This window comes from Tyto alba, unplaced genomic scaffold (genome assembly GCF_018691265.1).
Source record: "Tyto alba isolate M040663 unplaced genomic scaffold, T.alba_DEE_v4.0 Super-Scaffold_28, whole genome shotgun sequence".
Lineage (NCBI taxonomy): Eukaryota > Metazoa > Chordata > Aves > Strigiformes > Tytonidae > Tyto > Tyto alba.
The window spans coordinates 4715570-4733345 of record NW_024881302.1 but is presented as its reverse complement, the minus strand read 5'-3'; the positions used below and the strand labels follow the sequence as shown (position 1 = coordinate 4733345).

The window sequence follows — 17776 nt, the reverse complement described above, 5'->3', positions numbered from 1 at the left end:
ATGGAGGAAATTAACAGTAAAAGCCAAGAAAAAAACCAAACAAAAGCACAACTATCCAGCACCGTTTTCAATTAACAACCATCTGAGCACTGTGAAATACTGAAAGACTTTTGCTGTACTACATCCAGATCTGCCGTGTAACTTAGATGATAACAACTGGGGATGTTCTTGCTTAGCATTCAGCCCAGACAAGCCACTTTCTTTTGGGAGCTGAGGGCTCATTAAAATGACCTTTCCCCATGATTATTATTTAATGAGTGCGCTCTAAAACAGAAACCCCTTGTGTCTCCAGAGGAAAAGTCTCAAGTAATCTCTTTTCCCACTGAAGTACTAATGACAGGCTCACAAAAATAGCTGCAAGAAAAAAATTGGGGTGAGGGTGGGAAACTGCAGTGTCAAATTTAATGCAGTAATTGCCACATCCTTAAACACCGTGGGTTACATCTGGGCATTTGAAAAAAATTATCACCCAAAAAGAGATGAAAAAACTTGCTGTATACATTTTTAAAAATGAAAAAGAAAAATTTCTGGCTTATGGGGACTTTACACCCAGCACCCTCCTGCAGCAGTAGCAAGGACCAAGTGCCTCCACGTTTTATCTGCCTGCCTTAAGAGAGTCTATCAACAGAGGATACAAACTGAAAAAGGAAAAAACAAAACTGGGTGAAGAAAATTAAAATTAAATTAAAGGGGGGAGGTGGGGAAGGCCTAGGCTTTATCTGGACAAAGGCAGCAGGGATATTTGAATAATAGAGAGTACCCCAGACTAGGTTAATTCCAGTTCTACTCATGGGGAGTGGGAGCAGGAGGGGGATGCAGAGCAGGATGAAGTGAAGCGGCAACCTAATCGCCTGATAAGAGACACAGCAAGAGAGACAAGGTACACAGGTTTAGTTAAAAATGAACTCGATATGTTTAATAAAACTTGGTATACCAAATCGCAGTACAAACATCAAGTCACACGGCCACACAACAGTATCCCGGTATTTAAAAAAAAAAAAAAAACAAAAAACAAACTAAAAAGAAAAAATGAAAAAAAAAAAGTAATTAAAAAAAAGCGCTCCTTCCAAACCTCTACAAGGCTCATGCCAAAATAAAATAATAAGAAATGAAATAATAATAATAATAGTAATAATAATAATATAATGGTGATGGTGGCAGCAAGGAAGAAAGTGAGGGGAAAAACTGAAGGGAGGAAGGGAACAGGAAAGCAAGGAGAGGTGGACACTAAAACCCAGTTGATATAAAAGCTCTAAAAGAGCCAGCCAGTAATAATATCACAATGATACAGGTACAAAAAGGATAAAAAATAAACATCGGGCTGATAAAGCAGGCTACGCTGCCAAGAACAAAGATGGCCGCCCTGGCTCCGACCATCAAAATGGCTGACCCCAGCCTGGAAGGCCCCTCACTCACCCTTGCTCCCTGTCCCGCCCGCTCCCACACAGACATGGCAGAGGGGTGCATTTGGGGTTGCATTTGCTATAAGCTAGTAACCTTGATCAAACGAGTCCTCCGAAGAGTCGCTGAAGGAAGATCCTGCCTCGGCCTCCCGCAGCAACAGGCAGAAGGGCTGCTTCCGGCCCGCCACCGCCTTTGGCTTCAGCGGCCGCCCGGCCGCCGTGCTGCGGGGGGCTGCCTTGGGGCCACCGGCCGCCCGGCCACCCTTCCTGGCCGCTGCGCTGTAGAGACCAGGCGGCCGTGGCTTGGGGGCAGACGGGGGCTGTGCCGGCCACTCGTCCCTCAGGGATCCCTCCTCCTCCTCCGAGTCAGTATCTGTGGTCAAAGCGGGTGGGAAGAGCGTTACGTCAGAGAATGGGTGTTCGGGGTTTTCTGAGGGGTGTTTTGATGCTTTTGTTTGTGAAGAGGCTGCAAACCAGGAGGGAAAAGTGGTCACAGGAGGGGCCATGTGCTACCAGTTTCCACCCCACCAGGTCCTTCCATCACAAGCCTTCGGCTGAGCAAGTGGGAGCTGAATAAACACAGAAATACCTATTTCCTTCTTCTGGTCAGAAATAGACACTCTCCACCTAGGCCAAATGACTCCTGTCCTCCCTGAAGACAAGATCCAAGGAGTGTTTTTAGCTCAGGAGCAGAAAACTGAGGTAGACATTTCCACTATGAAGATGTCGACCAAAAGGGCAGAACTGCCAACAACCAGGCCATCAACCTGAATTAGTCTTAAACCACGGTTATGCTCAACACTCTGACCTAAATCTTCTTTTCTACATGAACCAACTCTCCCAGAGGGCTTTTGACACGGGCAGCCAGAGCTAGCCCAGCTGCCAAGCAAGCAACACATCTAACTCCAAACATGCCACCCCAGACACTGCAGCGTGCAATATGAAGTACAGCAAAATGGAGCAGGGACCAAGCCGCTCCTCAGTCTGTGAACAGCAGCTTTACAAAGCTGCCAAGCCCCGTGGGCAGTAAGAAGTTATCCAGCAGTCCCCCCTAGCATCTGATGAGTGGAACAAAAAGCATATGGTACCCCTGGATGCAATAAAAGCGGGTATGAATTATCACTTCCCTGCTTGTGAATGCACCATTGGCTCCACAACATTACAGGCACTGTGGCAGGGACCGTTCCAGCCTGTGAGCAGCAGTAGATGCTCTCCAGAATCAGCCCAGGCTGGGCAACACTCCCCACCTCCATTGCATTGGTTGTGGAGAGGAAGAAACAAGGGATAGCATGTTTAGGAGGCCCAAAGCCCAAATACTCAAATTTGGGGCATCCGATTTCTGTTAAAAACTACGGGAATAGGATGTTCAGCTTGGCCTTTGGAACTATGCCCAAGGTTTTCAGGATTCCAGCTAGAAAATCATGAGGTTAGGAGGCAGAAGGACTTGGCGCCAGTCCCGCTTCTCCTCCTCCACAAGAGCAGCCCACCAGTCACGGGAGGTGCTGCCATATGCTCGACCTGCCTCCCCAAATCCATCACGCTTGAGTGACCAAACGACAGGCTAAAGCACTTTCTGTGAACCTGCACACATCTGAAAAACCACACACCAAAGCTGAGCCATTTCAGAGTCAGTTCCTCAGTGACAACAATCCCCCTGAGCTGAGATTCCTGTGGCGAAGGGGCACGTTCCTACACCAGGAGACTTGCTGGAGAGGGGAGAGGTCAGACAGAAGCTCCCTTAGGTCCAGGAGGGAGTTTTTGTTAGTGAAACCACAGTACTAAATGCAAGGGCACTGCAAAAGCTCCTTCTGCCACGAGCCAAGGCTCTTAGCTCCAACAACTGCCCATGCCTCCTCTCCCCATTAGCTTCAGAGCTCCCAGTTTAGGAACCAAGTGTCTGTCCTCGGGAATGAAACACATTCAAGAACAGAACTGTTGGATGGTATGTACAGCACAATCAGCCAAAGGCTGTGTTCAAATCCAGTGGACACAATGGCTTCTATTTTGCCATGTAAATGGCTAATTTAATGCCAAACATTTGTTCTGTTGGAGAATCACTGGCTCATCATCCTCCCCATTAGTGAACCTACTAAATCAGTGTTGCACCGCGAGACATAACTGTTATACATACAAACATCCCATAAGGGTTTTAACATGGGACTTTAAATAGCTGCAAGCAAAGGAAAAGATGCCTGTGCAAGTGAGCTAAAACAATTATACAATAAGGCCTCAGACCATAAACTCCAAGTCCCTTACATGCTCTCTGCCCCATTATCTGCCTGAACTGTTAAAGACTCTCTAACACAGTAGACCTTCTGGTTCTCTTGTCTTCTTGACACTATCTGCAATACAGATTTTTCCTTCTGTAACAGGGGTCCCTAGCTCTGCTCAGCTGTAGGAACCTTTGCCCAAACATGTACTTTGGGTTCAGAAATGGCAATCAGCACACAGGATGCCAGGCTGGAGATGAACGCTGATGGGACAGATGGGAAGGCTGAGCACAGTCAGCTAGGAACCAAGCCAGGACACTAAAGGGCACGAGGATGCTCATAAACATCAGTGCCCTTGGGCAGGTTTTGCCTTCAACTGACTCCATGGCATGATCCTAAAGTCAATCCCACCCAACTCAACAAGGACTTCAAGAGTCAACCATCAACCACCTCCTGGAGCAGAGGCTGTGAGTACTCATCTGACAGGTAGAAGGAGAGTGTCTACTACCACCGAAAGCTAGAATGTGGGTCAACTGCTTTTTTTAAAGCATTTTTTCCCACTGACAATCAGTACAACACAGGCCAGGAAGAGACACAATGATGTTGGCTACCTCTTGGACAGCAAGTTGGGCAGACAACTCATGCTGACTCCAAAGATGCAGCAGCATGGATTAGCCAGCGAGGAGGTCACCTTTCACTCGTGAGGAAAACCAGACCCACCTCCAAGACCCCTTCCAAGAGTCCAGAAAGCCCCTCCACAAGCCCTCCCAACAGATTCCACTATAAGAAGAGACAAATGAGGGGTTACTTACTATAGGAGTAGCTGCTAACTTCAGATATTGCTGGTGAATGGGAAACCTTGAGCTGATTTTTGACTTTTAACCCCACCTCCATCTTCTTCATTTTGGCAGCCACTTTGTTTTTACCTTCCTTGGTGGTTTTCAATGACAGGCCCAGGTTCTTGGCCAGGCTCTTCTTCTCTTCCTTGCTTGGCAGAGCCTCATGAGGTGGGAGGTACCTGCTGCCACCTCCACTAGTTTTTGGCTTTCCCCCAGAGCCGTCAACAAACTTGAAGGGGGATTTGAGCTTGTCTTGCTTGGTGAGCGACAGGGCCTTGTCAAGCTTGCTGGCCAGCTGCTCCTGATCCGATGGCACCTTCTTCTTTTTGAGCTTTAACTGCTGATGTGAAAGGAAGAGACATAGGTGAATACAAAACAGGTATCATGTCAGCCCTGAGGGATTTTACTAGCCCTCGTAACAGTCTCTCACGTACACTAGTTAATTTAAAGGCCTCAAAATGATGGTCTTAAGCCCCAGTTGCCATAACCCATCATGGTGCCAGGGAGGAAAAAGAGGAAGATGTCAGCAAACAGCACAGATTTACCCTTATCAAGCACTACAAAATTGCAAGATTAACTTAGAGAAATTGAATTTTCTTGTGAAAGAAGCATGTTCATCGAACAACATGTTTCGGAGTTATTTTTTCTCAACACCTTCTGGTTTTTAGGATATGTTTGGGTTGGTTTACAAGCTTTTCTCTAACTCACGAGGATTAAAAATCTTCTTTACCCAAAACCCTAGCCAAATAAATACGGATTTCCACATAATCAACCAGCTCCAAAGACTGGGATGCCAAAAAGACCCAAATACCTCTCAGCAAGAGCATCAGCTCTAGCACATTACAGCCAGCGCTGTGACATCCTTTTCAGTATTTTCTTCTTGAAAAAAGTAAATATACTTTACATGTGCTACAGCCAGATAACAGCAGCTGTAACTCAGTACTTCACCCATATGCATTTTGGATTTCAGCAGCAGCTTAAAGCTCCAGTAAATACCTCATTGCCTCAACAGGAGCAGAAGAAAACCCTGTATTTAAAAAAGCAAGGTTGCGCTCCCTTTCCACTCTCGCTTTGGGACGTCCATTCCCCTCCCCTATTTTGACAGGCAAAGGAGTAAGACAAGCACTGCCCTGGATTCAGAACTAGTGCAACACTGCAATGCTCTGGCTGGCTTGAAAGCACTTGCCTCTCTGCTGCCTGCCAAAGAGGTCCAACCTCCCTAAGCCAACGTTAGCCTTTGCAAACACCCCTCCACTGCACACAGTCCTCTCATGAAGAGCTTCTAAACCCACGTGAACTGAGAGCAGGCGCTCTAAGATCAGGAGAAGTTATCCAGTGCAAGCCAACACTAGCAGGAAAGAGGTCGGCTTTTGGCCCATGGCACCATGTTCCCCATGAGGGCACTGACCTCATTTGAGAAGCTGGGAGCTGCATCGTGCTCCTCCCAGCTCTGGTTCCTCCCTTTCATCTTGCCACTGCTGCTCTCCACATCATCATCCTCCTCCGGGAGGGCCCCTTTGTGCCTCTTCTTCATGCCCTCGCCAGTCTCAGAGTCTTCAGAGAGCAACAAGGACTTGCTTAGTCTGCAAGCCAAGCACAGGATGGGTCAAGGTGGGGAGCTTTCCTCCTGAGGATCCCCACCAAGTTCAAAAGTGAGGTTAAATGCCTACTAGGACAGTGAGGATCCTCAGTGGGAGCCAATCCCACTGTGAAGTGACAGCAGTTTGGACAAGGTTTTCCACCAAACAAGAGAGCCAAAGAGCCCTTCTTGCCACCAGCACAGATGAGGGTGCCCGAAATCAGAGACCTGCAAGGTGGTCTCTGAAAGGAAGTATTTTGTATCTTGAGTCAACAGCCACCGCGAAGTGTCTGATTTGGTACAGAGCAGCAGAGGGAAGGACAGACAGCTGAGATGGCTCTGTATGTCTTTTCCCACCTCTACTTTCATGGCCTCTGTAGATGCAGAGATTCCTGAGGCCCAGGGAGGTGCCTCACTGCCCAGAGAGTAGCTCTGGTTCCTCAGGTGTGAGCAAGGAAGTGGTAAGGAACTGCCACGCAGGGTGACACGGAAGGACAAGGGCACTACAGGGACTGGCTCACTCAAAGGACAGGGAATCTGCTTTACAAGACTGGCCCCTCTGTGAGAGGCATTTGTGATCTATGTCTTTGGTGGTCTTGCTTTGGGTTTTGGATGGAAAGGAGAGGGTAAATAAATAATTAAAAGAAAAAAAAAAAAAAAGGAAAAAAAAAGTAGGTGAGACTATAAGCACATCTTTCACTGCTCCCCAGCTTCTCCAGTAACTATCTGATAGATGACCAGTCAACATCTCAAGACCTCTACCAAGCCTCCTTTAAAAGCTCTCATATGCCACCTCCTTCACGCTAAGCTTGCTGACCCAGGTCATACCACCACCTCAAATCCAATGACCTGGGGCAGCCTCCTCAGCTTCCAGGCATTTCCCCTCCCCTCCACCTTCTCTGCTGACCTCCACAGACAGCTAAACCAACACCTCAGGCCCTGGATGCTGGCTGAGGGTGCATCTACATGTCCCACAGCAGGCTGCTCAAGTATTCCTGTGATACGCCAGGACATGCATACACAACATGATCATACACACACACGCACAACTCCAGCCACCTCTGGATGCCTCCAGCCTGTCCATCCATCCAAACATGAAGAGTAAAACACAGAGCCACTAAGAGGACAGATTTTCAGAAGCGCATGGTCAGTGGGAGCTGGGCACCTGAATCTAATTTATAGTTTTAAAAGGACATTTGCAAAAATACGTAGCACACAGGGAGGCAGCTTGGAGGTGCCTTCCCACTGGAGACCTGGCCACCTACGAATGGTTAGATGGCCAACAGTGGTGAGATCCAGGCATCCAAACAAGAGCAGCTGGACTTGCAAGAGAAAAAAGCAGAAGAGAGAATGATCCAGGCACTTGAATGAGAGAGGTCAGGTGAAACCAACTCCCACTGAAAGAAACAGAGATGAAGACAGCAGAAACACAGCAGAAAGGCCCTACAAAGTAGATAACCTGGAATAGCCCTGTCCTTCCAGTTTTTGACATCAACGTCCCTGCAATTAGCTTTACAGCACCCACTTGCACCGTCCAGTCTCCCGAAAATACACAAGGATGCGTTCCTCGACACCAAGAGCTCACCTACAGGTCCCTGCCCAGCCAGCTGCTCCGAATCACCTCGCTGCTGCTCAACTCAGCCTGCCCTACTTGCACCCAACACCACAGACACGTGCGCTACCAGCGGGGAGGGAGGACGTTGGCACCGTATTCCCACTGTAAGGACACACTCACGTTAAATTCACACGCTTCCACAACACCACCGCTGCCAGAGACCGGCCTGACAACACAACGCCACGGCAAGCCCCCGCTGCATCCGAGATGCTCTCCCCACGTAAGACCCTGATGCAGCGACCCTGCCAATTTCCCGTCTTCCCCAAATTCCAGCCTTACTTTCCACTCTTGCTGTCACTCTTCCCTCTCTCCTTAATGGGTGACAGAGCGCTTGATCCAAGTTTCCTCTTCCTGGGCCTTCCAGGGCCTCTTCTTGCCAAGCTTCTACTTTTCTCGTCATGCTTTTCCCTTTAAAAAAACCACACGCTTCACTGTTAACCAAGGCAACAAAAAAAAAAAAAAAAAAAAAAAAAAAAGCAAAGGAAAAAAAAGAGCAAAATCAAATTTTGCAACCAAAAAGCAAAACAGGGGAAAAAAAACCTAAAGCAAATAAATCCAAAAAGAAGAAAAAGGGAAAAAAATTAAAAGAAAGCAAGCAAGAACGGGAGCCAACCCAGAACCTTCGCCTGTCACCAAACTGCTAAACTGAGCTGCTGAAGCCAAGGTTGTCTCTAATACGGTCTCCCCGCTGCATTCACGAGTGATCAGGTTGTTGTGTCACATAGCCTAGGAGTGTGTTGTGCAAAGCTTTGGCGGGATGTACCAGGAGGAGAGGAGAGGAGACAGGGAGGGATGGAGGGCTGCTTTCTCTCCCGGACTGAGAAGCAGCGAAAGTGCCCAGCTGGAAAAAAAAAGACCGAGTGAGCAGCCTGTGACTTACTCAGAGTCCCTGCGGCGCTGCAGCTTCACCAGCTCCCGCTGCTTCTCCTTGTATCGCCGCTGCAGCTCCGCCAGCCTCATCCTGTAGTCCAGCTCCATCGCATCCATATTCTCGATGGCTGACTTGATGGAGTACATCTAGGGTAGGGAGGCAAGAGAGGGCGAGAGGGTTAGGACATATCCAGGTCCTCACCTAGAGCAAGGTGGTGCACACTGGGGTGCCTTCGCAATGGCCAAGATCTGCAGCCTGGCAGGGAAGCCCTCCGTGCTTACAGGGGAGCAGAGCACCCTCGCCCACAACAAGCACAGTCCTAGAGCGATACCCAAGCAAAACCAGCCAAGTGAGGATGTTCTGTGGCTTATGCATGGGATGGTATCAGCTTTGAGGGAGAGCAACCCTGGGAAAGAACCTGCAGGATGAAATACACCCATGCAGTCTCTTCTCCCTTATTTAAAAAGACGGATCAAAATATTCCCTGTCTTGGAACACTTACTGGCTGGGTACAAAATAATTCATCAGTCTCTCCCACGGGGAAGAGTCAGCACATTAAAAAACCAAGGAAAAACCCTCCTGCCACTATCTTCGTTTATCCCGCCCCCCCGCCAAAGCAGTAACACACGAGTTTCTGCTGGCTTTGTACTACAAACACCACTTCTAGGGCTGCCGAGGGTCCTGCTGCACTCAGCGGTGTTGATTCACAAACAAGGGAGGAAGCTAAACTGCACCACACTGACTCCTGTGCAGCTACGAACGCGACGCAAGGGAAGCGCTGGCTCGCTTTGCTGAATGCAGAAGGGCAGCACAAACCGGGTGGCAAACTGTGGCTGGAAGAGCGAGCTGTGGTGAGTGGATGCACTGCAGCTTTTCAGGCTCAGCTACTTTAAGAGCTACTTACGGGTTCATCTTTCTTCTGCATCCAGCTGTACTTTTTGTTGGGATTCAGCTCTCGAGGCAGCCGGATGGTTTTCAGACTTTCCATAAAGGGGGTGGAAAGTACTTCCATGAGCATGTGGGTGCTGGCAGCCAGCAAACTCTCCAGCGTTGGCCGGACAGGGAAACTCTCTGGACCTGCTGGAGAGGACAGAAAAAAAGGTTGTAGAAGTCCACATTCCAAGACTGCTCCTCCAGCAGGCACAAGAAGAGGCTGATGACCCGTTCTGGACCATGGCAGCTCAAGGAGCCTCCCAGCCACCCCTGGCCCCTACTTGAGATCTCCTGTTGTACCCAGCCATGGTGCAACTGGCAGTTACCATCACGTCTCGCCTCAGGAAGTTACTGGAAGGTGAGATCTTTTCAGGACCTGCCAAGCTCTTGGAAAGCATCATCTGGAGCTACTGGGGCCTCTTGTGCCAAACCCCAACAGACTGCAGACTCAGTGCCTGCCAGAAGGGTGTTACCCTGGCAGCTCTCGGCAAGTGGGGCTCTGTTTCCGCTACACATACCACAGACTGTCTAGACATGGCAAGGGCTTTTGGAAAGGGAGAGCAGTACAAAAGCCACACGTAGCTCAGCCTACTGCAACAAAAACCCTCCTCTAACTCCATCCAAAGTACCAGTCGCTCCTGCAACTCAGGGCAGTGCTCTCCTTGGTACCTGGCTCAGGTTGCAGGAGGTCCCACCTGTGCCTCTGTTCCTCTGCCCACACAGAGAGCGCAGGGACCATACGCAGGGAGACCCAACCTGGACCAAGAGCGGCCACGCTCCGCACTCATGACTTACTTTGCATTTCTTGCTTCCGTTTCTCCAGCTCCATCTCTGCAATTTCACTCAGCAAAGTGATCCCTTGCAGGAAGGAGTGCTCCAGGGCCTGGCCAGGTAACACCTCCACCTTCATCTGGGATGGAGTGACACTGGTCGTAGTCAACAAGGAACAAGCCTGCGGCATTTCTGTGGCAGCCACCAAAGCGTTCATCCCAGCCAGCGGGTCGCCCGGCTTGATGTCCAGAGCTGGGATTTGGCAAGAGATTGCCTCTTCCGTGTAGGAAGGGATCTCTGGCCCCTGCTCCCCCTCCTCAGGCGGCAGGTTGGGAAACTCCCTCCCTGGGGGCACATCGGTGCTCTGCAGATCCATGGCTACAGAGGCCTCCTCCCGCTGGGGCGTCAAGTCCATCTCAGGCGGCTCGTTCTCCGTGTGCACGAGCGAACCGTCATAGTCCATGTGCATGGAGCAGGTTTCTGCTCCACTCCCGGTCTCTGCCTGAGCCTCTGCTTCTGCAGGGCAGGCCACAACCTGGTAAGGAGGTGGGCAGCTCTGGAGGTCTTCCTGATCCTGTTCCATAGCACTCAGGGCTTCATCTTGATGCAACAGGAGATTGCAATTGTCCACGTTCTGCACTGGGACGGCTGCAGAGGCGGTGATGTTCAGAGTCCCCATGTCCTGGTCACAGATGCCTTCTTGGCTTTCCTCCATCTGCACCTCTGATTTCACCCTCTCTTCCAAGGACTCCTCTTCTGCTGCTGCTTGGATGGGCTCTAGCATTTTGGACGGAGACAGATGGATGGGCTTAACCTCTGGGGAAAGCTCCATGTGCTCAGAACCTTCAGCAGGCAGCGGGACGTCAGGAGCCAGACCATCTGCATCAGATGCTGCAGTGGGCTGGAGGAGGTAGGGATAGTGTCTTCCAAAGGAGGGAGGCAGGGACTGGAATGGATATCCTGGAGGGATCTCTGCAAAATATCGGAAGGGACAGGCTGTGTAATGGCCAGGTCTCCAAAGCACCTTCTCTTTCACTACAGCAGAGATGGGTTCCCTTTGCTTCCATCATCTCTCATCTATTCCTGCTGTCAAGCAATAGCTGTTTAGGCACCTCTCTCCTGGCCAAACTGCCACAGGGAGCAGCACCCCAGAGGTCCCTTCTGCACCTTCCCAGCACTCTCTCGCAACTGCAGAGAGATCTGCCTCTTGCATCCTTCTCCCACTGAGAGTCCAGCCCTGGAGGAACCAACCCAGGCTCAACCCAAGGGAAGAAGACAGCCTACAGCCCCAGGTGCCCCTATGACCCAGGCATCGATCCAAGTCCATCACACCACCACTGGTCCTTGCTTCTCTCCTGACTTCTAGAGGAGCTATGTCGTTTTCTCTAGGGGAAGGGACAGAAGCAGGAAAGAGCCAAGGAGAAAAAGGGAGGCAGGCACAAACACAATGGGACTCTGCCAAAGCAAGGCTCTCTTACCTGGGAACAAGGCCTGATATGGACCGGCAGCCTCTTTTTCCAGCTCCAGGTCTTTCTTCTCCACGGTCTCGGGTGCCTCTTCCTTTGGAGGGATGGCAGGGGCAGGGGGTGGAGAGGCGGGGGGCGGGCTGGAAGGATGGGAGCTGGGGGTGGCGGGGTAGGAGTAGGCTGGCTGCGAAGGTGGCTCCTCCATCTTTTGGATCACCTCAGCTTTGAGCACAGACACAGGTGATGCCCTGGGAGAGAGGGGAGGTGGACTCACAGCCTTGCTGTAGGACGTGGAGGCGCTGGGAGACAGCACGGGTGGTTTTCGGTGCACCAGTCCCGGGGCAGAAGAGGAAAGGCCTGATTTGGCATTGTCCAGGCTCCGTTTCGTCACCTTCTCTTCCATATCCGCACGCTGCTCGTTCGCCTTCAATCTCTCCTGCGACAAGAACAGAGCAAAACTCAGCATGACATCTCTACCTGCTCTTGAAAAGCAGCACAGAACTACCACCAAGCAGGACCAAAACATGGTATTATCAAAAATGCACTGGAATAAAACACGCATTCCCCAGTGCAACACCATTCTGATGGGGGGTGACACTGATCTCTGACAGCTTTCACAAATTCACAGCTCCAGGAGTCATGTGAAGGATGTCTCAGCTTTCACTTGCAACCAAAACAAACCATTTCGATTTCTAAGCCTCCACTCTATCAAGCACACATGTAAAACAAAGGCTGAAAACCGGATGACCACTGTACAAATTAAATGCATGTAAAACACCCAAGTGAATTCTCACAACTTCCAAAATCATTTGGTGAATGGGACCTGGCTCCAGGACCCAGTGTGATTGCTGCCAGTATTGCAGCCACTTCTCTGAGCCACTCAGGAGGTTTGTTTGGAGGTGACCAAGGATGAAACCACTCAACTAAAGAGAGGCATCCCTAGGGAAGGAATCGAGGTCACGCTGCTGCTGGGCAGCTCTCCTGACAGCACTGCTCAATGACTTTACACCAAACCCCTCCAAAACCCATCTTAACTGCGCAGAATGCATTGAATGCCTCATACCCCAGGGACCAAGGCAGGATTGCTCAATGCATCCATACGCTTCAGACACGCTTGCAACACAGGCACAACTGCTTTTTCCCCTCCCAGACACTCCAACTTCAGGTTTGTTTCACGCCCAAGCAAACAGCTCTTGAAAACGTACCACGAGCTGGGCACTCCTCTGTAGCTCCATGGCGTGGGCCGCTTGCTGCTGCAGGATGTACAGCTCATGCTGCCTCAGGAGCTGCTGATGAGAGAGGAGCTGGAGCTGGTGAGCGTGCTGGAGGGAGCTCCTGGTCGGGGGGTACATGGCGGGCCACAGTGGGGGTGCCCGGTCCATCAGCTCCGCTGGGAAACAAGCAGAGATGCAGTTAGGGAGGCAGGAGGATGGGGATGGCTAGAGGATTTGGGATTGTTCAGGGCAAGTGTCTCTATCCTAATCCCAGGGTGTGCAGGATGCCTAACACTGGGCACTATGCAGAAATGCAACCAGAAATGCAGAGGGGCATTTCCCCTCGGCAGCCCCACTCCCACCACCCCATGGGTCCTGGGACTGTCTAACTCGCTTTGCTCTCTAGGCACCCTTGGTTTGACTGTCCCTGGCTGAGCCCATGAGTAGTTTCTCCTAACCCAGGACTCAGACTCAGTGGTGTCCTGCAGGGGACGAGGAGCCCCTGCTGAAGATTACATATTTCCACCTCCAAAACACACCTAACAAGAGGCCAGCTCACGCCCACCCTAAAGCTGTGGCTGCTGGTGCCCACGGGTACACACACTCCTATCTAGCCCTCTCCACAGCCTGTTTCCTCCACAGCTGTCAAGGGATGGTCCTCAGGGACACGCTCACATCCTTACCGAAGTGTGGCAAGTGCTCACTGGGGATCACAACAAGCTGCCCCGACTGCGGGTCTCTGGCAAACTGGTAGGCAGAAGGGAGAGCTCCCCCCATGGCAGGGGGGAAGCCCGGAGTCATGCCCTGGTGCAGGGAAGGGTGACCAAGTCCTAAAAGAAGAAATACCACAGTCACAACTCAGGGAATGCAGGCAGCTCCTACCCATACGAGAAGTCATCTACCATTTGATTGCTCCGAAATACCGCCTTCCCTTTCCCCTGCCATCAGACAGCAGCAGGGCACTTAGCAACACCTCTGCACCACTGCATCGGTGCAAACACCCCACGGACACATCGGCCCCTCCCAGGGCACTCACCGTAGGGATGGCTGGCCAGCCACATGGAGGGGCTCCCCGTCCTGGGGAGCCAAGGGTGGGCTGCCAAGTGCGAAGCTGGGTCTGCAGACCAGCGCCCGGAGCCTGTCAAGGCTGGGCCTCCCGTCACCATGAGGTTGGAGTTCAAACCGTTCGTGGCGCAGCCAGAGGGGTGTATCCGGGCAAAATCTGCCAGGTCCTTGCTCTCTCTGGTGATGAAGGAAGTGAGAGAGAGAGATTGAGAGAGGGTCCAAGTGCTGCAGGTTACTGCATGGTTGGAAGAGTTGAGGGGCATGGACCAGTCTGCAGAATGAGTGTGTTTGCAAACCAGGGTCAGACACTTAAGGAGAGCTGTGATGGAGGTGGTTAACATCATGTCCAGAATAAAACACCCCATATCTCTCCATCCCCTGGAGCAGGCATGGATTTGTAGCAGCCTATTTGGATTACTCTGCTGTGGATTCAGGATCTGCCCACAACTCCAGGGCACCCCACTCAGCGCTCCTCTCCACACACCAGCAAGGCTGGTGCCAGCAGCTACACCAGGATGGATGCAACCGTGTCCCCTTTCCAGACAGGCTGTCCCCGAGCACGGCTTGTGGCACTGTGGCAAGAGACCATCAGCTCCCTCCAACCCTCACCTGAGCAGCTTCTCCTGATCCCGCTCCAAGCGCCCTGCCAGGAGGTGGCTGTCCCGGTGGCGGCTCCTCTCATCCCCGCAGTCATCTTCTGAGCGACCATGCCCTAAAAGACAACCCAGCACCATCACACACAAGAAATGGTCTGAGGAAAGTTCTCCTCTCTCCTCTGGGCTTGGAGAGGCAGTACCTGGGGAACCAGATCACTCAAATGCCACTGTCCCCAAAACTATATTGGGCCCAAGTCGTAAAGGACTGGGCAAGGCTGTCTATATGATCAAGATATTCTCACTAAGGCGGCTCCTAGAAGCACCCAGGTGCATGTGGTTTGAGGTTTGTGTCTCCATGCCACCAAAGGACCCACTCGCCAGGGCAGTCCTGTCTCCCAGGACAGCCACCACTGTGGGAGCAACAGGACCAACGGGACCACTTCTGCTGAAGAACAGTGGCAGATTTCCCATCTCAGAAGGAGACAAGACCCAGCTAAATCCCTCCATCAAACCACACAATCTTGCTTAGCACATCTCACGGCGGGGGGTGGGGGGTATGTGTGTGTGTAGATCTTATCTCTGTACCTTCTGAAGCACCTTCTGCTCTTGTAAACCAGTCTGAGAATGCTGGGTATGATCTGAATCGCTGTCCTTCTGCAACAGGCAGAATCAACACTAGGGACCCTCACAAAACCAGCGTGCTCCGCTCCGCACTTCAATCCATTAGCGGGAACCTGCATCCCACCCCAAGCCATACCACAGGAAAGGGTCTGGCGAGGCAGGGACACATATGGCAGATGAGGGCAAGAGTCCAAAAAGGGGGGCTAGATGTTTGGCTGGAGAAAAATCTTGTCCAGAATGAGAACAGCTCTTGCATATACAGCCTGGCACAGTAGCAGCCATGTCTGCAAGAGGTTAGGAAGCACCTTCACAGGAGCAAACAGCAGCGCCCTGCTTGGCCCTGCCAGGAACAGGTATTGAGGCCACCCTTCCCTTATTTCATTCAAGACCTTCACCCCAGCTGCTTGATTTTGGGTTTGCTTTACCCTAGTTTTTTCCCTAGCTTCTTTCGTGCATATGCATTTTCTCCACAATTCCCTGTTGCCCCTCTCCGTGTTATGCTTTGGTGATAGGAGCTGCTCCTAAATCCCAGCCCTGCTTGCAGCGAGCAGCCGGCTGGTCTAACGGGGCCAGAAGGAGGGTGTTTGCCTCCCCCCAGCTCTCAGTGCTTCCTGCCAGCACATCCCCTGCCCGGGCAATGCTCTGCACCCCGTGGGGCTCAGCAGCACAGCGCAGCCTCACATGGCTGCACCCTGGCTCCCCACAGCCCTTTCCAGGGTCCTCACTCTCCCGTCTGGATAAGGTTTGGCACATGGGAAAGCATCTCGGAACATCAAGTCTATTTTGCTGACAGGCAGTCTTTTCAAGGAGGGCTCCACTGTGTATTTCCACAAACCTAGACAGCCCATGTTTTTTTTTTGCTGTCAAGTCTCCAAATCCCTCAGCTTTTACTGTCAGAAGGAATCCAGGAACAAGACAACATCTCTCCCGGCTCCTCTCCTCAAGGCTCCTTCCACGGGCTTCAGGCAGAAAGCAAAGATGCTTTAAAACCTGGCACACACCTCTCCCTCCTAAAGGACTTTCCAGGGTCACCACATTTCCCCTGCAGCCTGCCAGGACACCGCGTACAGCGGCTGTCCCCAGCCAGCCCCTCCCTGACTCCCTGAACGATGCCCCACGCAGCCTCCACTGCTCAATGTTACTACCCAGCCTCCAAGGCACAAGGCACAGGGGCTCACGAATCCCTCCGGAGCCCCAGCATCCCTCCCTGCCTCTCCACCAGCATCCCCACTCGCACACAAATGCCCTTCCACCCCCTAGGCTAGGTTTTTCGCCCTTGGAGCCCCTTCTCTTCTTTATTTTCCCCAGTTGGTGCCCAACTGCCCCTTCGGTGTCAGCAATACGGAGTAAGCCCTTGGTTAACTTGCAGCCTCCCTTCCTTCCTTGGCATAAGGTGAGCAGATACCCGCTCCCAGCCTTTTATTAGAAACACATTATTTTGTTGTTTTATCTCTGTTCCTCCCTCTCCCATCTACTTTACTTGTGCTCCGTTATTTATAGATGGGTTTATCTTCTTTTTCTCACCCCCCATCTAAACACACACACTTTCTTATTCCTCTAATTCCTGCCTAGCTCCCACCTCGCCAACAGGACGGTCCCTTTTCTGTACAGACTGATGATTGTCCGGAGAGTGAATGATCATTTTGTCTATATATATGAACATGACGCACGGACCGCATAGAAAAATTCAATCAGTTATGCATGGAGGAAAGGCTTAGGTCCGTTTCCTTGACAACCAATGCCCGGTACTAAATACTTGCATTTTACTTGCCAAATACTACAGATTAGCCAACTAAAGCCTGCTTTCTCCTTCTTAAAAGGTCTAAACATTCAAGCACCGTCCACTCAGTGCAAGCAAGCTAATGTTATTAGACAAATATCTCCTGGCACACAAAGGGGGGGCAGCATTTGGGGGGCGAGAGGAAGAGAAAAGCAGTCTTGTTTTCTGTCTGAAAGCCAACTGCATCACTTAGCAACGAGCCCGGAGGCCTGCCAGAATTCAACCCTTGTTTGCAGCCTTTTAGTTCGGCTCAGTAAATTACATTTAACGCAAGCTGGGAGGGTCTGGGACGATTGAACGGCTGAACAAACAGCTCCCTGTGCTGCCCACGAGGTCCTCGGTCGGCTCCCGCCCGGCCGTGGGGAGGGCAACGGGAAGCGATGGGAACAGGGAGAGGGGCTGCTGGCTGGGAGAAGCTGCCTGTCGCTGCTGAGGTTCAGAGAGGGGGGAGAAAGGCAGAAAAACGGGAAAGGCGAAGGCTAAAAATGGAAAATCAACCATTTGATTGAGCGGCTCGCCAGCCACTCGCTTTGGCGTCGCTCCTTGGCATGCCAGAGCTGAGCTCTTCCCCGTGCTGGGCAGCCCCCAGGCTTTATCTTGCTCCACAAGCCAAGCAGAGCACCAAAATGCTCACTGGAACCATCCCCCTCCTGCCAGCATCATTGCTTAAATCAAATCCATGAGATTAAAACACCAGCACAGAGGTGGATTAAGGGGTTTCTCTGTCACTCCCTTTGCTAACAGGGATCAAACACACGGAGAGAGGTTGTCCTCAGAGGTGGACAGAGGGGATGGGAGGAAAGGGGACACCCT

General features: G+C 51.4%; 1 protein-coding gene across 5 annotated transcripts in view; it reads right to left on the bottom strand.

Moving 5' to 3' along the window:
- Positions 1-17776, bottom strand: part of TNRC18 (trinucleotide repeat containing 18) — a 55793-nt gene that overhangs the window by 17925 nt on the left and 20092 nt on the right. For 2 of the 5 annotated variants that reach the window (XM_042798285.1, XM_042798288.1), the window contains exons 4-15: positions 14576-14678; positions 13938-14143; positions 13585-13731; positions 12893-13077; positions 11700-12123; positions 10246-11193; positions 9422-9597; positions 8527-8663; positions 7926-8054; positions 5861-6035; positions 4426-4792; positions 1498-1776 (exon numbers count right to left, since the gene is read on the bottom strand). In XM_042798285.1, the coding sequence (XP_042654219.1) occupies positions 1498-1776; positions 4426-4792; positions 5861-6035; positions 7926-8054; positions 8527-8663; positions 9422-9597; positions 10246-11193; positions 11700-12123; positions 12893-13077; positions 13585-13731; positions 13938-14143; positions 14576-14678 (3276 nt within the window). The remainder of the gene's footprint in view (positions 1-1497; positions 1777-4425; positions 4793-5860; positions 6036-7925; positions 8055-8526; positions 8664-9421; positions 9598-10245; positions 11194-11699; positions 12124-12892; positions 13078-13584; positions 13732-13937; positions 14144-14575; positions 14679-17776) is intronic. The other 3 variants (XM_042798286.1, XM_042798287.1, XM_042798289.1) reach the window with 3 other exon arrangements.